Raw genomic sequence first — 25,895 nt, forward strand, 5'->3', positions numbered from 1 at the left:
CTCTGATTTGATTTGACGCAGACTTTAACAACACATTTTTGACGTAAAGAAAGTTCCTGCTGCTTCGGTTCTGGTTTCTGAGCTGCAGGTTGCTTTTTGTTTCTCACCTGGTTTCGGAGCTGTTTGATGGAGTGCTGCAGGGTCAGGATGTGGTTGAACAGCGGACTCTGCAGGGTCTCCCTCAGGTTGCCCATGGTTTCACTGTGGGTCCACTCTTCCCTCTGAACCAGTTTGGCTTGCAGACGCTCCAGAGCTCCCAGTACCTGCTGACGCTCCGCTGAGGACACTGAGGACAAGCACAAGATGTATTCATTAAAGAGAAACACACAAAGATAATTCATGCAAATCCAACGTGTGCTGTTTGAAATGTTGAACCGGGGAGAAGATTTTACCTATTGGGACATTTTCATACATTGTCGTCCCTTGCTCTCTGTCCGTCGTTCTGGATCAATCTGAACAGAGACGGACAGACACAAATATCCATTATTTCACATTTATTTCAAACACTGGACAACAAATAACGGTGTTTCCTGTTTCAAATCTACCAGGAAAGAAAGGGTGTATTTCCTGTCTGGCTGCTGGGAGCCTTTTAATTTAAAACATCTGCAGGAAGTGTTGCTGCACAGTAGCGTCACATCAAAGAGGAACAACTGGAATCAATTATTACTGACTGGAAACAGTGTTATTGTTAAACAGAGAAAGAGTGGTGAGTATGACATGACTCTGTTGGACTGATGGAATAAGTGCTGAGGAAATGAACATTATAGTGAATCTACTGCACATTAAAACAGGAGCAGATCAGAAAACTCACGGACATATCATATACATTGATATACTGTTAAAACAGGGCTTCTCTAAAAAAGGTTTCTTTTGATTTGTATTTTTTTATGCCGTTTTTCTTTCTCTTTTATGTTTTTAATGTAGGACTGCAACTAACGATTATTTTCATTTTCGATCTGTCGATTATTTTCTTGATTAATCGATTAGTTGTTTGATCTATAAAATGTCAAAAAATGGTGAAAAATGTTGATCAGTGTTTCCCAAAGCCCAAGATGACGTCCTCAAATGTCTTATTTTGTCCACAACTCAAAGATATTCAGTTTACAGTCATGGCTGGGTGAAGAAACTATAAAATATTCACATTTAAGATTCTGAAATCAAAGAATTTTGACTTTTTTTTCTTAAAAACCAAACTACTTTGAATTAAATTAAATTACTCAAACGATTAATTAATTATCAAAATAGTTGGCGATTAATTCAATAGTTGACAACTAATCGATTCATAGATTAATCTTTGCAGCTCAATTTTAATGCAACGTAAAAAAACACTTTGAATTGTGTATGAAATGTTTAATCTTAATTAACTTTCCTTATTAATTCTAATATAAAGCAGTTTGAAATAAATGTATGGCTCTCTGTGCAGTTGAGGAAAATAAAAAGCTATAATTAAAGATTTTACAGACCATGACCGCAATTGTGCAGTACTGATCCTCACGTGCAACATACACTTCTATTCTGCACTTATTTCTGCTGATTCAATTCATTTTGAGGTACAACTACAGCTTCTGCCTCCTATTTACACCAAAATGCTAAACATTTGGAACTAAGAAGTACAAGTACAAAGCCAGGTACTATACAGGTAGAGATGTATGTAGGGACAAAAAGGTCTGTTTTGTTTTTTTTGCTAAATAATAAATAAGACTATATATTAGAGGGAGAGTGGCCGAGGAAGGAATCCACAGGAGTTAACATTCAAACATCTGTCCAGTCAGATAATTAGTTAGCCGATTTCATATTAATTTCATATATTGGGATTTGCAGCAGCCAAACACCATCCTGATTCACCCTGTTACCTGCTGTTCACTACTGGATATTGAAAACATTGCACTAGACTCCACATACAAATCTAGCACCTCTAATTTTCCATGTGTATCAGTAAACAATAACTCCTCTTCCGACTACACCAAACACCGTTTTCCAATATTTTACAGACCAAACGATTGACTGCGTAATCATGAAAATAATCTGCAGATGAATTGATGAATAACGAATAATGAAAAATAATCATTAGTTGCAGCCCTGACCAGAGCTGGTTGATGAAGGATTTTAGAATAGGCTATATTTAGGGCTGCCTGCAACTAATGAATATTTGTATTATTGATTAATCTGTCAATGTCTTGTTTTGTCAGACCAACAACCCAAACCAAAAAGATATTCAGTTTACACAGAAAAGTATCAAATCCTCACATTTGCCGAGCTGGAAACAGAAACAATTTGCGCAATTTTGCTCCATAAATGACTTAAATGTTGTTGATTATCAAAACTACTGAGGAATAACTTGAACACCCCTCGTAAATCATCTTTTGTCTGTTTGGTCAAATCTTTTCCCAGATGAGACACAACACAACATCCTGTTCTCGTTCAGTCACCTCATGTCCTGTCTCCACTAGTGGAATGTAAAGTACCTTTGTTCAAGTACTGTACTTAGGTACACATTTGAGGTACTTCTACTTTACTTAAGTATTTCCATTTTGAGCAGCTTTATTCTTCTACTCCACCACATCTCAGAGAGGGAAATATTGTCATTTGTTTTTCTGACAGCTTTAGTTACTTGACCGTTTTTCCATCCCCTTCCTGTCCAGTGAAGAACACGTATCTCCAGATGTGTTGGTTTTGAACGTTTGTGATAAACTGAAGGATGAAGTGTTCCTTTATGGGTTCTTGGATGGATCAGCTGGGAACTGCATCGTCACAAAGCTGAAAACAGGGCTGTTTTTCTGACGCCATGAAAAGTTGACTTTTTAGAGATCAAGGTTCTCACAGGACAGCGACGCTACGAACATATGATGATCTTATAGAATATGATGCATGCATTGCTGTAGATTAAACTACCCAACAGTATATAAAGGAGCTAAAATTAGCACAACCTTATCTACAGCGGTAAAATTAAACATACACAGTAATGCAGCAGTAATATTAATCCAGAAACATCATATATAAAACACTGACAGGGAACATTTTACTGCACTATGAGTACTTTGACTTTCAGTACTTTAAATACATTTTGCTGATACATCGTTTACATAAGTAAAGTTTTGAATGCAGGACTTTTACGTGGAGTGGAGTGGAGTGGAGTGTTTTCACAGTGTTGGGGTGAGTTGCCTTAAAGTGGGACACTGCCTATTGTGGGACAGCTAAGCTCCAGTAGGTGTAGGTCTTCCTCAAACAAATAAAAGTCAATAAAACTACTGATGTTTAATGTCTTTCTAATATACCTAAATGCTTCAAAACTATTATAGTCTTTATTCACTATTCTTTACTTATGTATTATTATCTATAGTCTTATTGTTTGTTTGATGTTGTTCGATTCTCCATGTAACATCCGCACATAAGCCTCGGCTTTGTAACAGCAATAACACTGTAGGCTAAGTGGTAAAATTACTCAACATGGGATTGCACATTTAGCCTTGAGTGTTTCCTACATTAATTAAGGCCTTTTAACAGACACATATTTCGGACATGACTGTCCCACATTAGAAAATCAAGAGTTGTCTGAGAAAACTTGGCATTAGAGAACTAATATGTCTACCATTTCTTGGGTGATATCTGCATTTTCTTTTTTTGGTTTGATTAGGACACATACTGGGGATTTCAGAGTGGTACTGGGTTTGGATTTAATGTATTGGCTTTATATCACAATATATTCCAGAAATTTGAAATGCAAAAACTGTCCTCCATTAGGCTAATTCAACCTAGAAGTACTTTGACTTCAGTAAAGATCTGAATACTTCTTCCACCACTGTCCTGTCTCTCTTTGTTTTCAGTCTCACTTTACCTGTATGTGTTACACCTGCTGATTTACATGAGAACATGGAACTAAGTTGAACTTCCACATGTGCACACAGCTGATTTCCAGCACTGTAAGTGAAGCAGGCTTCTCTGTGCCGTGTTCAGGTGTGTGTGTCTCACAGGTAGCACTAGTGAGTAAAAGCCTCGTTATCAGCCTGTGAGCTCAGCAGGTATTTAGCACGGCTTGTTGACACAGTCAGAGCAGAATGGAAGCCACTTTATCAGGTGAGAAAAACAAAGCACAGACACATTCCACCAACCTGCACACCAAATAACAAGACAGGAACCAGACCCAAGGTCTCATTTCAGTTACAAACTGAACACAACACACTGATCACACCTGTAGACTCACCTGAGAAACCAGGAAGTGAAACTCAAACGGCTCAACAGGGGGAGGGGGGGGGGAAACCAGAAGTGGAGACTATAACCAACAATAAATAATCGATCTGCTCTCATGTCATATAGTGTATATTGTGATATGTTAAATAGTAAATGTGTGATCAACAGGTTCAACTCGCAACAGGTGCATCCCACTTTAAACAGGAATAAACACTATTAAAGCAGCTCAGACCTCTGAAAACACACATTATACAACCAGCGACAGCATCACACTACACTTCTCTGCGTCTTGATTAACTTTAAGTGAACTCAAACCAGATTGATCAACTTCTCCTCCATCAGCTGGAGAAGTGAACCAGCAACACAGCTAACAGTGGGCTAGCCGTTAGCATGCTCAGTTAGCTGGTTAAATAGCATCTAAAAGAACTCTTGAGGTAATATTTGGTGCGGATCAACAGTCGGAAGATGAAGCCGCCAGTCAGTGATGACTTCATGGACATCAGACAGGTTTAAAGGTGTTTTTAAAGTGTTCTATAAACTCACATGAAGTGATGAAGTGATCCAGTCTGCCACCAGGGTCGCTTTAATGCTGCGTTCACGTGCTGTCGGACTCAGAAGCGTGAGCTGGTGCGCATCCCTAAACAATGTGTAACCGAAGAGCCGCTCCTCTGGAACACAGCGGGGATGGAACGGAGTACATTTACTGTAGTAGGCTACTGTACCGGACAGTCTTCAGGTACTTGTACTCTACTTGAGTATTTCCATTTTACTCCTACTCCACTATATCTCAGAGGGAACTATTGTTATTTTTACTCCTCTACATTCATTTGACACTTTGTTGCTTTTGACATATAAAAAACGCATGATATATGATATGATGCAGCACTATACCCCTTATCTATCTAGTCATATATAAAGTATCTAAAACTGGCAACACACCAATGAACTACACCATTAAAATACTCTTACATGTGCCCATAAGTGATACCAAAAAAAAAAGAATAATATAATATTCTATAATAATATAACACTTTCAAAGGAACCATTCTGCTGAATGAGTAGTCTACTTTTACTTTTGATACTTGAAGTAGCCTACATTGTGTGCTGATAACAGATTAGTACTTTTACTTAAGTAACATTTTGAATTCAGGATGTTTAGCCCACTTGTAATGGAGTAGTTTTAGACTATAGTATTTCTACTTTTAAGTAAAGAATCTGAAAACATCGCCCTCCTATATATGATATGTTTGATTGTGTATGTGACAAATAAAACTTATTTGATTTGAGTTTAATTTGTTATTTCACAGAGGGCATGACTGCACCACACCAGTAGGTACATTTCTTTTTTCAAACAACTTCTTTGACATATGCAGAACAGGGGAATATAAGACAATAGGATGCATTTATAGCAGCTGTAGAATGGTAACATAAAGCATAAACAATATAGAAAAATAGATTCAATTAATTATAATTACATTTATAAAAGAAATATCTGGTAAACATCAAATGTGTTTCATACTGTCTTCCAGAAGAGGGGTGATTTTTGGTGGGGGGGGTTCTGTTACAGTGATTGCATAAAATGATTCCACATTATATTAATATATATAGAGTCTATGTAATGTTATAGACATATTTAATATGATTACATAAATGAAGCAATAAATACACAAAACTCGTAATATCAATGTCTTGTTATCCATAGAAAATAAAATAAAGTCAATAACATGTGTAAATAATAATACAAACAAATAATTGATCCTACAATGTGCTTAGTTGGTAAAACGAAACATGATTTAACACAGCACTACAGACCTCTGAAATACCATTTTCCGGATAGCCCTGAATCCAGCATCCTGTCACGTGACGTGGTCAGACATGGCGTCCTCCAGGAGACGGCTGGACTGTCTCCGCTGCGGGATATGGAGCCTCTTCTTTTACTCTCTTTACTCTCATCTAAAGCTCGTTCTGGCGGAGGAGGTGGACAGCTGCGACAACCTGAGACTCGGACAATATCCTTTAATGACTGTTTGATGACGTCACTCTGGTTTAACGGAGGAACATTCACCTGGAAGTGGTCGCTACCGTTAGCCGCAGCTAGCTTAGCCACATTCACAACAGCTACAATCAGCCTATTCTATTTAGAACGGCTCATTCAGCCTCTACAGCGGGACATATAGGAAGCACACATTGTAGCTGTTTAGGAGTATGCTCTTTTAAATTGGATCATTACTTCTAGTGAAGACAGGAAGCTGTATGTAGTTATATATACATACATATACCTATAAGGAAATATTGATGTTCTGATAGGATAATACCAGCATTATGGTTAGTTATTATTATAGAATAATAACAGCATTATGGTTAGTTATTATTATAGAATAATAACAGCATCAGGGTTAGTTATTATTATAGAATAATAACAGCATTATGGTTAGTTATTATAGAATAATAACAGCATCAGGGTTAGTTATTATTATAGAATAATAACAGCATTATGGTTAGTTATTATTATAGGATAATAACATCATCAGGGTTAGTTATTATTATAGAATAATAACAGCATTATGGTTAGTTATTATTATAGAATAATAACAGCATCAGGGTTAGTTATTATAGGATAATAACAGCATCAGGGTTAGTTATTATTATAGAATAATAACAGCATTATGGTTAGTTATTATTATAGAATAATAACGGCATCAGGGTTAGTTATTATAGGATAATAACAGCATCAGGGTTAGTTATTATAGAATAATAACAGCATTATGGTTAGTTATTATTATAGAATAATAACAGCATTATGGTTAGTTATTATTATAGAATAATAACAGCATCAGGGTTAGTTATTATAGGATAATAACAGCATCAGGGTTAGTTATTATAGAATAATAACAGCATTATGGTTAGTTATTATTATAGAATAATAACAGCATTAGGGTTAGTTATTATAGAATAATAACAGCATTAGGGTTAGTTATTATTATAGAATAATAACAGCATTATGGTTAGTTATTATTATAGAATAATAACAGCATTATGGTTAGTTATTATTATAGAATAATAACAGCATCATGGTTAGTTATTATTATAGGATAATAACAGCATTATTGTTAGTTATTATAGAATAATAACAACATTAGGGTTAGTTATTATAGAATAATAACAGCATTGTTAGTTATTATTATAGAATAATAACAGCATTAGGGTTAGTTATTATTATAGAATAATAACAGCATTATTGTTAGTTATTATAGAATAATAACAGCATTAGGGTTAGTTATTATTATAGAATAATAACAGCATTAGGGTTAGTTATTATTATAGAATAATAACAGCATTATTGTTAGTTATTATTATAGAATAATAACAGCATTAGGGTTAGTTATTATAGAATAATAACAGCATCAGGGTTAGTTATTATAGAATAATAACAGCATTATTGTTAGTTATTATAGAATAATAACAGCATTAGGGTTAGTTATTATTATAGAATAATAACAGCATTAGGGTTAGTTATTATTATAGAATAATAACAGCATCAGGGTTAGTTATTATTATAGAATAATAACAGCATCAGGGTTAGTTATTATTATAGAATAATAACAGCATCAGGGTTAGTTATTATAGGATAATAACAACATTAGGGTTAGTTATTATTATAGAATAATAACAGCATCAGGGTTAGTTATTATTATAGGATAATAATAGCATCAGGGTTAGTTATTATTATACAGTGGTGGAGGACATACTCAAGTATTACAAGTAGAAAATGTCCCCTGTGACTGTTATACTAATATATACTCTATCATTAGATTATGATTACTCATGCATTAATGTAAAAGCAGGATTTTACTGTTGTAGTTGGTCGAGGTGGAGCTCATTTTACCTAATGATTATTTTCATTATTGATTGATCTGCTGATTATTTTCTCCATTAATCGATTGTTTGGTTTGTAAAAATAGTGAAAATAGTTAGAAATGCCGTCACAGTTAGCCAGAGCACAAAGTGACACCTTCATAATGTTTGTTTCGTCCTACCAACAGTCCAAACCTCCACATTATTACTAATGCTTTACAATTATTAAAAGGAAAAGCAGCAAATCTACACATTTGTGAAGCTGGGACCATGACATTGTTTTTACATGAAAATGACTTAAACCATCAAAATAATTGGCAATTAATGTTCTGTCAATCAACTAATTGATTAATCAACTAGTCTTTAGAGCTGTAGTTGTATGGTGTGCAACAAAAAATCATTTATAAAGTAACTAAAGCTGTCAGATAAATGTAGTGGAGTAGACATAGAAAGCATGAAAAGAAAATACTCAAGTAAATTAGAAATACCTAAAATGTGTACGTAAGTACAGTACTCAAGTAAATGTACTTTGTTACATTCCACGACTGATTAGATATTAGATATTCCCTAAATTCATCAGTACTGTAGATGCTGCCACAAATGTATGTCTAATATTTAGTCTCATTGATAAAAACATGCACATTATTAGAAACACTTTTCAGTGTAACACAGTGGCATTTATTGCAGAGCTGTTGTATTCGACTGGGTTTTAAACTGATGTGGATTTTTGAAGAGTGTTCAAAACAAATTCAGGAAAAGTACAATCTAGTATTAAAAAAGAGTGAAAAACTCATATTTTGGTGAAATTATAAATGATTCAATATTTCCAACCAATGAACTGACAAATGTGTTGATCAGAGCTTGTATGAAAGGAGTTGGCTTTTTTTTAAAGGACACATCATGCAATAACAGGAAAACAATTTGCATATGTACACCTGCCATAATAAAAAGGTGAGAAAGAAAGGTAAAATAATTAAAAAGCAAAACAAAAAAGATATATGTGAGGATATAATGACTATACTAAGGAAATATTGTAAAACAAATATAATGGAAAAATACAAATGAAAACGAACAAGGAAAAAGTAATGAAATTATAATGTTTAATATATGATAGAGCTCATATAAATAAAAAACTATTCTACAAAGCATCACTCAAATCATTGAACATTTTACAGAAAGCTGTGTAGACTAAAATAATAACACAATCAGTGAAAAGAGCAACCTAAACAAACAATGTGTAACTCAGTTTACTAGAGATATCTGCAGGTGAAATGATTAGATATAAGATGAGCGATGTGACCTCTATGTGTACATCTGGTCTGAAGTCTAGCAGGTGTGCATACGAAATGGCGAATGCACACATCATTTCTAAATCTGGCCCCTGCTGTTGATTTTTTCCACTATAATTACAAGTCTGTTAGTTTCATTCTGTCATGTTGATGACGTTGAGTCAGTCAGCAGCTGGTTGGGACTCCTTCACTCTCCTCATGTATCTCTGCAAAGATCCAAAGATAGATGAAGCCACTCAGGAGCCGGAGAACTGCAGGGACATGACGGCCTGGGGTGAGCGAATGATTTTTAAGTTGTAGCGGGCTCAGTTTTAAAGCTAGACTGAAGATACTGGCATAATATGAAACTAAAAAAACTAAGGTTATCTAACCAATCCATTGGTACCAACCACGTCATACTAGCTTGTCGCGAAGGACGTTAAATAACGCTCCAAACTTGCGCTAAATTCTGACAAGGAAAAACTGTCATGGCCATTTTCAAAGGGGTCCCTTGACCTCAAGATATGTGAATAAAAAGTGGTTCTATGGGTACCCACGAGTCTCCCCTTTACAGACATGCCCACTTTATGATAATCACATGCAGTTTGGGGCAAGTCATAGTCAAGTCAGCACACTGACACACTGACAGCTATTGTTTTATGTTAAATGCAGTACCTGTGAGGGTTTCTGGACAATATCTGTCATTGTTTTGTGTTGTTGATTGATCTCCATTAATACATATATACATACATTTGCATAAAGCAAGCATATTTGCCCACTCATGTTGATAAGAGGATTAAATACTTGAAAAATCTCCCTTTAAGGTACATTTTCAACAGATAAAAAAATTTGTCATTAATTTGCGATTAATCGCAATTATCTATGGACAATCATGCAATTAATCGCGATTAAATATTTTAATCAATTGACAGCCCTATTTTATTACATTATATTATATACATTATATTTTACCCCTGTGTTTTAACTTCTGCACTGTTTCATGTCTTCGATCTCATTTTTACTTGCATGTTTTTTTCTTTGTATATATATTTAATGAGAATTGTTGGAGGGAGCATGAGATCGTCATTTGCCAACGGCTGCTTCTCTCTTCTCTGTAATTGTTGCGCATGACAATAAAGAACTTGAAAGTTGAAGCAAAATGTGACATAAAAAATCATTAAGACAAATATAAAAGGATAAACTGATGAACGGGAACATTGATGGAAATCTGATAACCAGCTTCTGATCCTCAGATCAATAACTGTCATGTATGTGTGTGTGCGTGTGCGTGTGTACAGTGGATTGCCTCCCAGCTCCGAACATCAGCTGTCGGCTCTCTAACGGGACGGAGCAAACGTTCGACGGGGAGCATGTGGGCTTCAACAAAACCATCCCCTGCAGGAATGTGTGAGTGCTCACACACACACACACACACACACACACACACACACACACACACACACACACACCACCAGATTCCTGTGGAGAGGATAAACTGTCGGCTGCAGGCTTGAATTATCAGTTTTTTTGTAACTTCATTGTTGAGCATTTTAACGGTGTTTTTGATTATTTTTGATTGATTATTATAATCATTATGGTCATTATAGATAACTCTGAAAATAATAATTGTGTATGTCCTCTTAGGAGTGGTTATTCCTACAAAGTAGCTGTGGCTTTATCTCTGTTCCTGGGCTGGCTTGGAGCAGACCGCTTCTACCTGGGATACCCTGCTCTCGGTACACACACACACACACACGCGCACACACACACACACACACTCGTACTAGGGACGCACCGATACCGATACTATATCAGATATCGGGCCGATACTGTCTCAAATAGCTGGGTCGGATATCGGTTACAATGGGGCCAATCTATTCAATTCAATTTTATGTTTATATACTATATACATTATAGTCTGAAATTTTAAGTCCTGTTTAATTTTTGACCAATTTGTTGCTGCATTAAAAATATTTACACTTGTTGTCTACACGTTGTTGGTGTACGATTTATTATTTTAATAATAAATAATAATTAGATAAATTCATATCTGTGTATTTATTGGTCACGGTGTTTAAGTCAAGCCTGATGTTGTCTTACACACAAAAGAATGATCCCAGTTACTTCCACACAGTGAGGCATACAGCTTATTAATTAAACACTGATATTGGATCGGTACTCGGTATCGGCCGATGCCCAAAGCCCAGGAATCGCTATCGGTATCGGGAATGAAAAACTCGGATCGGTGCATCCCTAACTCGTACGCATGCACAATGTTGATGTTAAATGTAATTTTTCAAAGATGTGTATCAGAATCAAGATTAATGACGAGGAGGTTTTTACATACAAGGTATTTGCCTCGATATTTTGGTGCATGATAATAATCATAGAAGGAGAAAATAGAAACAAAGCTAGTACTGCAAAAGTTAGGAATCTTAAATTGTGATGCAGGCAGAAATATGAGAGACAGAAAACTCAAAACCTGGACACATAAAACCAAAACTATGTGACTGGACAGATACCACCAGAGGCAGGAGAGGAACTACTGCTTTATGTTATTTGGGTAAACAGAACCTTTAATATCTCAATAATGTAGTAAAAACTACAAACGCTCGACTTAAAGTTAGATTAGAAGAAGTGAAATTATCCACTGAGAGCTGAAGCTGTGTAAAAACTTTGTAGACTTAAGACTTTGTAGGAAGAAATTTGGGGTTTGCGCATTAATTTCAATGCAGTCAGTTTTCTTGGAGCCCTCTAGTGGACGTTAGAGGACCTGCTGCTGCTTGTGTCAAACATCTTCTTCATTCTGGAGAAAGCCTGAATGTACTGATGAAAATTTGGCGGCATTGCCCTTTAACTGCTTCCACATTTGTGGGGGTTTTCTAGCCTGAATTCAAATTGAATTCAATGAGTCTTTGTTTATCACTGATCAACACACAATAGAGCATAATAACCCAAAGAATATCAGTTATGATTACCACAACAAGGACGAGTTATTATCAGCAGACTGAGTCTTTCTTTTAATGAGACACCTGCAGCAAGATAAAGGCTGAAAGGCTGCGTGTGCGTGTGTGCGTGCGTGCGTGCGTGCGTGCGTGCGTGCGTGCGTGCGTGCGTGCGTGCGTGCGTGTGCATGTAGTGCCAGGGGTTTTCTGGATGGAGGACAGCTGCACCGACGAACACCTGGCCTGATTTGGCACAGGTCGGCCCGGGCATAGCCAAGCTAAGCCGAGCCAAGTCAGATTTATATTTCTACAAAAATTAATTTTACAGGCGGGTTTTGTTAAAGAGCTCCACGGAGCAGACAACAGATATAACTAGATGATAGTATTTAACAGTGTGATGCTCTGATAGCGCCTCTTACAGGCCGCAGAGTTCATTACAGCCACAATATGAACGGACGACAATTTGTCCTGAGGGTGGCGCTAGAGGAAAAATCATGTGGTTATTCAGATCTAAAGGGTTCATCCTCTTAGGAGCAGGAATGGGATAGGACATTTCCTTGAAATCTGCTCGTTAGATTTTTAAAATTTTTGTATATATATATATAAAGTATAAATAAAGTGGAACTTTTGGCCTGAGAGGAGGGTATGACATGTAGGGCTCAAACTAATGATTATTTTCATTATCAATTCATTCGCAGATTGTTTCTTGGTTAATTAATTCCAGAGGTTTTGGACACGAGTCTCAAATTTGATGACTTTGAACTCGACTTGACAAAATGAAAAAAAGACTTGCAACTCGACTTGGACTTGGACTCAACTTTAGTTGGACTTGAGCCTTTTCACTTGAAAATACTTCATACCTTCCCCCAAGCCCAAAGATTAGAAACTATGTTATTTACAGTTTTTCTCAGTCGCTTTGGCTCATTTTTCGAAACAGTCTTAACATTCTCTAAACCGTAAGTGCAATAGTCACAACTGTTTAATGGGACATCACAACTCTATTGCATGTCTGCATAAGGTAGTTACTCACCCAAAACATTTAATTCATGCTTCAAAACTTAGTTATTGTGTCAGTAAATTAGCCAACGCCACCAAAATGAAAAGATGTTTCGTCATTGTGTGAGCCGTACGGGTCAAAATGTTTAGACGTTTTTTCACCGTGGCAGTCGACCCTGTTTCTTATATGCCAATCGCAACTTTTTTGTTGACACTGACTACTTACTGTACTACCAGAAAGTCAGTTGTATCTAGCTTAATGTTATTGTGTGTCACACGTCTCTTTTTAGATTGCTATTTCAGCAGTAGGTCAAAGCTTACTGGGAAAAGTCAATACTGTACAATAGTGTAGCACACAGAAACAGAATATGTACATGTCTGTTTATACAGTCATGGTATTTGTGTAGCAATGTGTTACATGTAGGGATGTTAATAATTAACCGTTTAACGGTTAACCGATATTAAGCATTTTAACCGATTAACGCTATTAGTTAAAACGGTTAAAAGAAATATTAATAATGAATTAAAAAGCTGAGCGGCTCAGAGCAGCGGCTCGTCACTTTAAGGAGAAAAGCTGGTCCACCTTAACAGCCCACCTTAAGAGGCGGAGCCGGAGTTACAGGATACAGGAAGTTGGCTCCGGTCTCTCGAGCTCGGTTGAGCGCAAGCCCCCAGGAAGTGCGCCGGTCATTGATCCGGACTTTCGTAGTGGCCAAACGGCGGTACTGCATCTTCCGTGTCAGTCACGTGATGCAATGGGGCCAAAAATACTTTTTCCCATAGACTTACATTGGGAAAGAGACGTCTGTAACTCAGAGGATATTTTTTGCGTGGTAAATCAACTCCCTAGTACGAACACTCTGATAGTCCTTATTTAAAAAATTCTGTTTTTAAAGTTGTAAAACGCACTAATAGCTGAATCCAGAGTTATTTCCTTTCCTCCGTTCATGTGAGTGAGACCCAGTTCGAGGCTGGAGCACAAGCGGTGACGACAGCATGACGTTGGGACCCCGTGACTGAGTCATGTGACCGAGCGGACGCTACTCCGCCAATCATCTCGGACACTACTCCGCCAAGATCCGGGTACTTTTCCAGACGGAAGTCGAGCCATTTAGGCTTCATGCGCCAATGAGCAACTCTCATAGGAATGACCGGGGCCCCACCGCCAACGCTGGATCCAGTTCTTTTAATACATTCATGGTTGAGCGGAGCGGAGCTGTTGCATTTATTCACCGACAAATAAACTGTACACACACTGCTACAGCTACGTTCGCAGCTAGAACGCCACCAACAACCACACACTCACCGTCGCCACACACACACGGTCTTTAAAGTCGCGCCGTGCTGACAGACTGTATGTGTGTGGCAGCGGCGAGCACGAAGCCACCGGCAATGCTAGAGCTGCTAACGTATCACAAACACACACACTGTATGTTGGACACTTGCTAGTTACGCCGGGCAGACACACAGCTGACAACCTGCTAAACTAAACTAAATGTGCGGTGGACGGCCAACTGGGGACAGTGAACGCAGCACCGTGGCTGCTAACGCTCCCGGACGGTGAACTGGGCACTCAGTTGTCTGTTGTGCTCATACACTGCAGCTGGCGCACCGCTGCATGCGAGGCACAAATCTTGTCGGTTAACGATTAATAATCGGTTAACGAGGGTTGGTTATCGGTTAAGAAAACTTTTCAAAATTAGCATCCCTAGTTACATGTTTTATGAACAGAAAATTAACCTTTGAGCTTTCATGTAAGTGAACAGAAAATTTGCCACAAAATGACATCCTTGCCAAAAAACAACAATGAAAGAACCTGCTGTAGCTCAGTGAATAAATAATTAATTCACAGTACGCAACACCATGTCAGATATTTATGGAATATACATGTACTGTATGTCTGACAGATTTTGACATTGAATGGATAATTTTGCATGTAATGGTTCAAACGATGAAAGAAAGTTTAGAAGTTCTGAAGAGGAGGACTGTTTCACTGAGAGTCTACTCATCAGTTTTAGTGGTTAAGTGGTTATTGTGCAAATTGTAGACAATCGTACTTACTCTTTTGCACAAGTGCCAAAACACGTTTGCTTGAATGAATGAGAAATTCTAATCTGTTGTTAACAACAAACTAATTGTTCAGAGATTTGAGCTTATTGTTTAGAAAAAAATAATTCTCATTTGAGAATTGAGCCAAAGTGAATGAGAAAAAGTGTAAAAAGTGTGTACACGAAGACGATTAACTGCCCAGTACCGGAGATAACTGACAACGCCAGAGATGTTGGGTTTATTTACATTTTGAGAGCTCCTTTATTGCTTTGTTTGGGAAGAGGATTCACTCGTGGGGGAAAAACTGAACTGAACAAACAAATTTTTATCTTTTGTTATTTATTGCTGAATTGCTTTTTTTAAAACTCTGGACTCTTTATTTTTGGTGAGTATTATTGGGACTTTTATTTGATTATTTACTTAATTCCTCAGATCCACTTTGTTTGAACCAATCTGACAGCATCCAATCAAATTGCAGGAGAAAACCATGAAGAACTAACGTTATGTTACTGAGTGCCAGTTGCTGCCAGTTATTCTGTTGTTAAAGTGGCATTGAAGTGGCGGTGAATAGCGCATTATGACTTGATTAGCACTCGAAACTCAAAGTTTAGGACTTGGCATTTGATTGCAAAGACTTGAGACTTACTTGTGACTTGCAAAACAATGACTTGGTCCAACCTCTGATTAATTAATTCTCCAAAAAGTCCAATCTTCAAATGTCTCGTTTTTTTTGTTAGACCAACAGTCCAAAACCCAAAGATATTCCGTTCACTGTGATTATAAAAACAGACAAGCAGAAAATCATCACATGGGAGATGTTATAACCAGAGAGCGTTTGGTATTTTTGCTTAAAAACAATCAATCAATCGATTATCCAAATAAATTTTCTGTTTATCGACTTATAGTTTCAGCCCTAAAGACATGCAACAAGGTCCTCAGCTGTGAATCGGGGACATTGCAGATATGCATCTTTACCTCTAGGCCGTTCTGAATGAGCCATGAAACCTGGTTAAACTCACAGAGACGTCGTTGTCTCATCCATTTATACATGCTCACTAATAATTTACTCCCTCATCGTCTCTGTCTCTCTCAGGACTGTTGAAGTTCTGTACCGTTGGTTTCTGTGGAATCGGCACTCTGATCGACTTCATACTGATCGCCATGCAGGTGAGTCGTAAACCCAGTCAGATACTGGTCAAATACTGGTCGGCACCCAGCCTATCAACAGACAGACAATGTTCAGGTCATCAACACATGGGATTCATTTTGATCATATTTGATCTTTTGTGACTTCATGTTCCTCTGTGTCCTCCTAGTGCTCTTCATGGCATTTGCAAGATTCCACCGTGCCTGAACCAAAACAACCAATCAGAGCCGAGCAGTCTCTAAAGCAGCTGTCAATCACCGCTCACAAAACTCACGAACTCCGATCAAACTGTCAAACAACTAAAAAAAACCTAACTACTAAAGACTGTACTGTTTAGCTGTAAAATGAGAAAGTTTGTGAGCCGGTTGCCATGTTGAAAAAAGTTGAGCACAGCGGCCGGAGCAAACTTTCTCATTTTACAACTAAATAGTACACTACAAGATGTTTCTGAAAACATTTGAGGAGAGAAATAGTCATTACAGTAACAGAATATTGATTCATATTTGATCAGCGCTGCCTAGATTAACAGTTTGATCGGAGTTCGCGAGTTTCGCGAGCAGTGATTGACAGCTGCTGTAGAGACTCCTTGGCTCTGATTGGTTGTTTTCCTTCAGCGCTGTGAAATCTTGCAAACGCCATTAGAAGCACTTGGAGGACACAGAGGAACAAGCTTTCTTTCACTGATTACCTGTCTCATGCACGACTGTCAGGAGATAGTGACCGTTTTATAAAAAATAACTTTTTTTGATCATATTTGTAAGTTAGTTACCAACTGCAGCTTTAATAACAAAAACAACCTTTACAAACAACAATTTGCTGTTTTATGGGATGCTATGTGCCGGACTTTCTCTTGGCTAGGATCAGTAACTTCCTGTTGTCTCCACTGGTTGCCTGGCAACTGCCCAGAGCCAACAAATAGTCCGTTTCTTTTAATACAAAATACTCTTAAAGCTAGAGTCAGTAATCTTGAGTAACTAGCAAGAGTAATCTAGATTTAAAGAACTATCCAACCGAAACACCCAGCCCAGTGTTGCTGATTCCAACTCCAATGAAAGTAGCTAGCAGCACTAGCTCCAAAAGTTGCTAAATCTAGCGGGAAAGTCGCCAAGTCTGTAACACTGACAGCCCGTCCCTTCAGACCTCCCTCCAAAGACACTACCCCAAAATGATCATGATGTACGTAAACAACAAACATGGCTATTGTTCGTACTCACAACTGTCAAGCTAGCAGCTTCCGGAAGGCAGTGCGCGTTGACGCACACTGGGTGCACAGGCAGAGTGCACACAGGTAGGCAGGTAGCCCGTCCAATCATTTCATTCGGGCCGAATGATGCTGTTAAACGTGCCCTAAAAAGCTTGTAAGTGGACCTTGAGTTAAGAGAGTATTTTGTCAAACTACTAAAACCTACTTTCACGTTCAAGATTTATTCATAGTCAACATTAGTCAATTAATTTTACTTCAATAAACCAAATGAATGATTGTTTTTAACACTGTGTTGACTAAACTGTGCTAATTAAAATATTCATACAGGTGTGTATATATTAGGGCTGTCAAAGTTAACGCAATGATAGCATGTTAACGCAAATTCATTTTAACAGAACAATTTTCTTTAAAGCAGCTTGCAATTTTTAGGTTGTAGTTGGCTCAGTTTTAAGATCATATGAAACTAGAAAACCATCGGTACCAACCATGTCATTCTAGCTTGTTGCAAAGAAGGTTAAATACGCTCCAAACCTACGCTAAATTCTGGCGAGGAAAAACTGTCATGTCCATTTTCAAAGGGGTCCCTTGACCTCTGACCTCCTGATCAGTGAATGTAAATGGGTTCTATGGGTACCCACGAGTCTCCCCTTTAAAGACATGCCCACTTTATGATAATCACATTCAGTTTGGGGCAAGTCATAGTCAATCGATATATACATACATTTGCATAAAGCAGCATATTTGCCCATGTTGATAAGAGTATTAAATACTTTTTAAGTAGATTTTGAACAGATAAACAATGTGTGATTCATTTGCAATTAAACGCAATTAACTATGGACAATCATGTGATTAAATATTTTGAATCAATTGACAGCCCATATATTTTATATATATATATATACAGTATATATATTTAAAACCTCTGATACAAGATTTAAACCCATCTTTTATGATGGAGAACAGGAAGGAAGAGTTCAGTCTGCAGAGCTCTATACTCTGTTCAAACTGATCAGAGAGCAGTTCAGCTGTATGTTCCTTCCTCCCACACACCGACACACTCAGGTTCTTGTTTCATGTCCTCTTTAAGAGTGACACCTGTGATGAAGAGTTCCATGTTTCTTGGAGGATCCATCTCAGCGTGGCAGGCGGCGGCAGAGACTCATATTTTAGCGGCCAACTGCCCGGCGGGGGGAGGACTCCGAAGCCTGATGAATAAACAAGCGTCGGCCTTCTCATTATTATTTACGTCCATCCATCCTGCAGCGCTGCGTCTCTCTGAGGCCCGCAGGATGGATGATGCTTCTAGAAGTTCCTAATGGACTCTGAGAGGACGGAGACAGACGGATGGAGAGAGGGAAATGGGAGGTGAAGAGACGAATCACTCCTTCCTGTTCAAACGTTTTAGATAATAGAGGCCGGAGATCCATCACTGAAAGGTGTGAGGGGTACCAACAATGGATGGATGGACGGATTAAACATGATGCAAGTGGTCAGCCATGTTTGACAGATCAGGGTTTTTTAAACTTGAGTGTGACGCCACTTAAACTTTGACCCACCAGGCTGTAAAGTCCTGAAAGAATTTATATTATCTTTTGGGAACAAAATATCATGTTTATCTAAAGGGATAAAAAGTTTGGGAATTTCTAATAAGGGATGCACCGATTTATCGGCTGAACATCTCTACCGGCTGATATTCAACTTGTTGACTGCCATCGGCCTATCGGCAAATAAGATGACGTTCGCCGATGGCAGTTGATGACTGTGGACGCCGTGCACACCTGTGGTTTGTTTACAAATAACAATGAAACAAAAAGTCGGCCGTGTGGGAGTAGCCTATTGCATTGTCTCGGAGAAAGATGCGCGACAAGAATGTTATATTCAATGACAAATTAAGCAGTAAAACAAAGGCTTACAAGATTTATTAAAACCAACCACTGCGGTCTGGATTGGAGCGAACCTCGTTGGTGCGTAATGTGTCACTAAAAGCCTTTCAGTTCATCGAGGGGTGATGTAGCACCCAGTACGCTATAGTGGGAACATCCTCCATGCCGTGCCGGGATCCAATCCCGGGTGACCAGAGTGCAGAAGCACGTCGGGGTCGCCGCATCATAGTCCCGCGGCTCTGCCGTGGGTCCGTCCAGCCCGGACAGCTGAGCCAGCGAGTCCTGAGGCTGCACCAGCAGAGCGGAGCTCTCCATCCGCTCCCCAGCGGCGTTCTGCTGCTACTAGTCCACTAGTTAAAAGATTGTGGATGGCGTCGTTCTCTCGGACGGGTAAAAAAATAAAAATAAAAATGGGTCGCCAAATATACTTGGGCAGCCGTTAATAAACTCTTTTAAAATTGCCAATATGTCTTGTTTGTTCCTTGTTACTGATAGAGAGTTCAATCATCCAATCCACCAAAACAACTCAAAACAAGAGTCAATACCAACAGGAGAATACACTGTTTACCATTGGACGAGCATTTTGGCAAATTTCACTTGGGCGCTCCCCACATAATCAGCTGTGCTGCTCATCCCACAAATGCATGATCCTTACAAGTTGGACATCATTGTGAAGGTAAATAAACAGGCTTTCCAACCATGTAAAATACAATGACCATTAGCATTGGAACAACAGAGAAATAATCCACCTAACACAAAATTCCAAACTTTTTTTTCGGAGTTATATGGGTGGCCCGCCCAAGTAAAGTCTGTGTGTGGGAAACACTGCTTATGTTTCTAAGCGCTTTTACATTAATTTTCAATATATTTTTCACAAAACAAATATTTTTGTTGGGCTGTACAGGTACTGAAACATTCTTCTCATCGAGTAGGTAATTGTACAGCAGCTGTAAAGGCTTTGAAAAAAATATATATATTATTTTTCATGTGAAAGAAGGATATATTAAAGGTTGTTTCATAAATTTGTGTGATTGAATTTATGCTCATTCAGAGACATTGTAATGAAAGGTTAAATGACTTTAAAACAGCTGTTATTTTTTTTATAATGAAGAGGTTTCCCTGGCACGAAATGGGAATAAATAACAGCAAAAACAAAAACTATGGTATTTGTAGTCGGCTATTGGCCAAATTGTTATTTTAAATATCGGTGTCTGTATCAGCCCAGAATTTTGCAATCGGTGCATCTCTATTTCTAATGCTTTCATAAAAAAAAGCCCCCAATAACTTTGCTTGTTTTGTAGACATTCAACCAAATTTGAGCGTGAAAGTAGTTGAAAGCTCCTGAAAATGTCAGTAAGTTAACTTTAGTCAAATTCAATTCAATTTGTATTTGTTGCAACATTCCACACAAAGTTCAAAGTGCTTTATATAATAATGAAACATTAAAACAAAAGGCGGATATATGCATACACACACATGTAACCACACATTCAGGTCAGAACGGAGTCATGGCTTTAGGTTCTTCCACTCTGCATGTTAATATTATTTACCACCCGTGTACCAAACATTACCTGTCTCGTGTGTTTTGTGTCCTCCTGCAGATCGTGGGTCCAGCTGACGGATCACACTACATCGTGGATTATTACGGTGCCCGGCTAACCCGTCTGTCAATCACCAACCAGACCTACAGGAAGCCACACCTGTCTCTGTGAACACATCTGGACGCATCTACACACCGACAGGAACACTGTGAGTTCACAAAAGAACTGAGGAGTTAAGAATCTGTTGGCTTGTAGTTGGGTTACATTTTTATACATGACTCTCAGAAAATGTAGTTTGCTTGTTACCGAGACTAAAAATTGTCTTTATTTAGGCACTTTGGATTTTTTCTGCATCACAAACAACTAAATCTCTATAATGATGTGGAGTGACAGAAAAGCAGATACGAGTCTGTGTTAATAAATACAGCGGCCTGTACCGACCACGTAACCACTCACACAAGTTATGAATCTGCAACCCAAAGTGTACTTGTAAGCCTTGACTTCTTCTTAAGTACACCAGTGGTTGTGTTAGACTTTCTTGTTGTCTGTCATTTTGATTTACAAGGTCGTAAAAAGTCAGTTATAATCCATAATCCAGTCATTACCTGTCATTTAAATTTAACTTTTTTAAGACGTTCTGTGTGCACTGGAAAAAAATCCAGTCTGTAAATGGGAAACAAACAAAGGGGCTCAGACTGAGCCACTAGCGCTGGACTGAATGTCAGTTTTACATTCAAAGCTTCTATTGAGGTTTTCCAATGAAGCTTCGGATGTCCGTTAATAGGCTACAGGCGCGAGAGTGGGAGAGCAGACAGTTTTTGACCACAGTGAAAGTGGTTTTTTTTAAAGGCTAAACGCCAACAACTATGGATTGAAGCGGAATATTTTGTTAGATAAAAACATGTTTCAATCAATTTAGGAAATTATTACATATACGACGGAAAATATGCAGTTAATGCAATTTCTGTAGTACACATGTATTTACAGTTTTTGTGTATTGGGCTATGGGCGCTGCCTAATCGCAGTTTAAATAGATCCAGTATGACATTGCAGCTGCTGATGTGCAGCTTTCACTACCAGTGTTGGAATTGCACTGTGGCTTTCAGGGAGCCCTATTTTTGGGGGGTGGGGAGGTAGGAGGGTACTGTACACATGCACGCACATACACAAATGCGTCCACCTAAGTGAAAAAATATACTATAAATACCTTTCAATTCATGAAGAGAATATTTAGCCTTGGACAACAAAGAAACAGAAACATTATTCACCGTCGCAACATTTGTATAAATCTCTCTCAGCCGAGAACCAATAAAAACAGCAACACACAGCGGACAGGCAACGGTTTGTGTTACATTGTTAAACAGACCAGACCGACGCTGCATCCCATCATGATTATGAACCACAGCTTCAAATGTTGGTTTTACAGAAAACAAAGCAAGATAACTTTTCCTACAGCTTCTCTAAACACAACACCCAGTGCTCGCTGCACAGTTACACATTCAGAGGTAACGTCGCAATGCAAAAACACCATCATACGCATATAAACATGTCAACATACACGTTGACAAGTGCTTTACTATTAGCCTATTATTTATTTCAGGAACCTAAATATACAGGAAAATATATCAATTGAGGCTTCCTGGGGAGTTCATGTCTCTTTCAAGGGAGCTGAACTCAACGTAGCTCCTTGTATTTACAACCCCGTTCTCTATGTTGCCAGTGTTGACAACATGTTAGGCCTGATAACAGGAGAAAACCCAAACAGCTGTCATTTTATAATAAAAATCCAGCAAAGATAGAAAACAGTCAGCCTCCAGAGCATCATAATGCTTCAATATGTATCATAAGTGAATCAAAATGAATGAAAAATGGCAGAAACATTTTACACCCATCGCTTGAAAGAACAAGTTAAACTTCACAGTTCAAGGTCACACACACACACACACACACACACACACACACACACACACACACACACGCACACACCTACACACCTCATGTGGGACAGAGTGGTTAAATATCAGAGTGTTAAGTCAACATGAGGAAGGTTTCTAAGGGAATAAAGAAGTGATGGAATATAATCCAGTTTGGCTCATTTGGAGCGTCAAATTGTCAAGAGGATTTTTTTTTATTTTTAAGAGCACCCAGAGTATAGTGGTGGTAAAAGTAAACAGTAACTAGTACAGTCACAAGTACTATGCTAAAGTACAATTTTGACGTACTTATACTTACCTTTAGTATTTCTATTTCAAGCTACTTTCTATTTCTACTCCACTACATCTCAGAGGCAGATATTGTACTTTTACATTTATCTGACAGATGTAGTTACTTTTCAGATTACACTTTTACACAGAAAACACGTGAGTTTCTAAAATATTAAATTGTTGAGGACTGAACTACCAAATATATGTTACGTTTTACTTGTAACACTGTTTTTACAGTGTGATATTGCAACTGTTATTTAAAGCTGAAGTCGGTAACTGAGCAAGTATGATATGTATTTTTGATATAATACTATATGGAGTATAGTATTATAATACTATCTGTTAAAGAAATCATGTTCCTCTGTGTCCTCCGGTGCTCCTAACGGCATCTGCAAGATATCACAGTGCAGAAGGAAAACAACCAATCAGAGCCGACGAGTCTCTAATGCAGCTGTCAATCACTGCTCGTGAAACTTGTGAACTCTGATCAAACTGTCAAACTAGGCGGCGCTGATCAAATATGAATCAGTATTCTGTTACTGTAATGCCTATTTCTCGCCTCAGATTTTCTCAGAATCATCTTGTAGTGCACGGTTTAGCTGTAAAATGAGAATGTTTGCTCCGGCTGGTGGACGGTGCTTGGTTTTGGCTCAACTGTTTTGAACATGGCGGCCGGGTCACAAACTTTCTCATTTTACAGTTAAACAGTACAGTTTTTAGAAGTTTTTTAGTAGTTTGACACTTTGATCAGAATTTGCGAGTTTCACAAGCAGTGATTGACAGCTGCTCTAGAGACAGCTCGGCTCTGATTGGTTGTTTTCCTTCGGGCATGATGAAATCTTGCAAATGCCATTCGGAGCACCAGGACGACACAGAGGAACGGGATTTTTTTGTCACAGATTATCTGTTTCATGTACTACTGTCAGGATATAGTGACAGTTTGTTTTTTTAAATAACTTAAATATTATATTCGCTCTAAGTTACCAACTGCAGCTTGAAATAAAAGATCAAAATACTTCTGCTACCAGTGCCAGAGTATTATATAGTGTGTTAGATGTGTGATATAAATAAGATGTGTTTTCTGTTAAACTCGTTTCACATCCTTTAAACATTTGGTAAAATGTTATCACTATTCTTTAGGTTATTTTAGAGCTGGGCAATACATCGATATCATATCTATATTGTGATAGGAGACTAGATATTGTCTCAGATTTTGGATATCGTAATATGATATGTGTTGTCTTTTCCTGCTTTAAAGGCTGCATTACAGTAAAGAAATGAAATTTTCCAAACTTATCCAACTGTTCTAGCTGTTCTATTATTTGCCTTTTACACTTTATATCCACATTACTGATGATTATTATTTATCAAAAATCTCATTGTGTAAATATTTTGTGAAAGCAACAATAGTCAACTGTACAATATTGTCACAATATCGATTGAGGTATTTGGTCAAAAATATTATATTGTATTTTCTCCATATCACCCAGCCGTAGGTTATATTCTGTTAATTTGTGTGCATGAATTATTAATACAATATCATAAATGAATCATTAGTGTACACTATTTAAAAAAAAAATTGTATTTCCCATGAAACCTGCCGGGTCTTTAGTCTAAATACTTTGATACTGTCTGAAATGAACTTTTTTCAGTATAACCTGAAGATGGAACAAAGAGAGAAAAATCTGATAATAAAACACAGAATATTAAAATATAAAATCCAGATTTCTGTGTTAATCTAATGATGATATGACTTTGTTTCTCTCTTCAGGTCCGTCATGTAAATACAGAGAGGACCGCTTACAACAGAGGATACACTCAACTTTATCGACACACCGACTCTGACATTGAAATATGAACCGTTTAATAATAAAAGTGACATTTATTCAAAACTGCATCAACCCGACTGGTCAGAAGGCATTTAAAGGGCCATTCTGCTGGTTTTGAATGTTTTCAGCCTGTTAACTTACAAACTGTTAACATCACATTCACATTCCTGATCATCATATTTTAGATTGATCTCCTGATAAGTTTCTTTTCATCTCTATGTAAATCTGCTATATTTTCCAGTGTAATTGTCGTGTTTTTTCCCCACCTCTACTGCAGAGAATACATGAGATATTAAATCCAACACTTTTTGTCACTTGAGGTCACATTTATCTTCACATCAGACCAGCTGGTCACTTTTCTGTTTCTGTTTTATTTAATATGATTTGGTTGTAATATATTGTGACGTTTCGCTGCTGTTCAGTCTTTAAGTTCTGATGTTTTTCCATCAAAACAGACTTTGTAAATAAAGTTTATTTTTGTGTTAATCTATACTTGACTGTTTATTAAGCATCACCAGAGGGTTGATGTTGATAACAAGCTGAGCATGTGACGCTTTCTTTGTTGTTGGTTTCTTTTTGTTATTTTATTTTATAGTCATGATTTGACTGGACCCCCACTCAGTTATTTATTTATTTTTTTAATGTGGTTGTTTCTATAGGAGGATAAAATTCTCAAATCTATAGATATAATTCATCTGGAAGCTCAACACATGAGTTCCCCTAAACGAGCCACGTCTCCATTTAGTTTCTAAAAGCTATGATAAACTTTCCTTGAAAAAAACAAT

The 25,895-nt window shown here is 37.7% G+C and overlaps 2 protein-coding genes across 8 annotated transcripts in view; one reads left to right on the forward strand and one right to left on the reverse strand.

Annotated features, from left to right (window-relative positions):
- patj (PATJ crumbs cell polarity complex component) overlaps positions 1-4,876 on the reverse strand; it is a 200,292-nt gene extending 195,416 nt beyond the window's left edge. For 2 of the 6 annotated variants that reach the window (XM_074636625.1, XM_074636627.1), the window contains exons 1-3: positions 4,732-4,876; positions 393-452; positions 108-286 (exon numbers count right to left, since the gene is read on the reverse strand). In XM_074636625.1, coding sequence (XP_074492726.1) covers positions 108-286; positions 393-414 — 201 coding nt within the window. In that variant the 5' untranslated portion in view covers positions 415-452; positions 4,732-4,876. Of the gene's footprint in view, positions 1-107; positions 287-392; positions 453-4,109; positions 4,149-4,201; positions 4,271-4,731 lie in introns of those variants that run through there. The other 4 variants (XM_074636621.1, XM_074636626.1, XM_074636622.1 and 1 more) reach the window with 3 other exon arrangements.
- On the forward strand, positions 4,041-25,600 carry tm2d1 (TM2 domain containing 1). Of its 2 annotated transcripts, XM_074636637.1 has the most exons (9): positions 4,818-4,924; positions 5,496-5,521; positions 6,026-6,197; positions 9,533-9,606; positions 10,610-10,718; positions 10,956-11,047; positions 16,395-16,468; positions 21,138-21,285; positions 25,053-25,600. In XM_074636637.1, the coding sequence occupies exons 1-8, from the start codon at positions 4,833-4,835 to the stop codon at positions 21,246-21,248; spliced, it is 750 nt and encodes a 249-aa protein (XP_074492738.1). In that variant the 5' UTR covers positions 4,818-4,832; the 3' UTR covers positions 21,249-21,285; positions 25,053-25,600. The 2 variants fall into 2 exon arrangements, with proteins under 2 accessions (XP_074492739.1, XP_074492738.1); XM_074636638.1 differs by lacking the exons at positions 4,818-4,924; positions 5,496-5,521 and adding an exon at positions 4,041-4,074.
- Positions 25,601-25,895: the final 295 nt, after the last annotated feature.

Source organism: Sebastes fasciatus, chromosome 5, assembly GCF_043250625.1.
Source record: "Sebastes fasciatus isolate fSebFas1 chromosome 5, fSebFas1.pri, whole genome shotgun sequence".
Lineage (NCBI taxonomy): Eukaryota > Metazoa > Chordata > Actinopteri > Perciformes > Sebastidae > Sebastes > Sebastes fasciatus.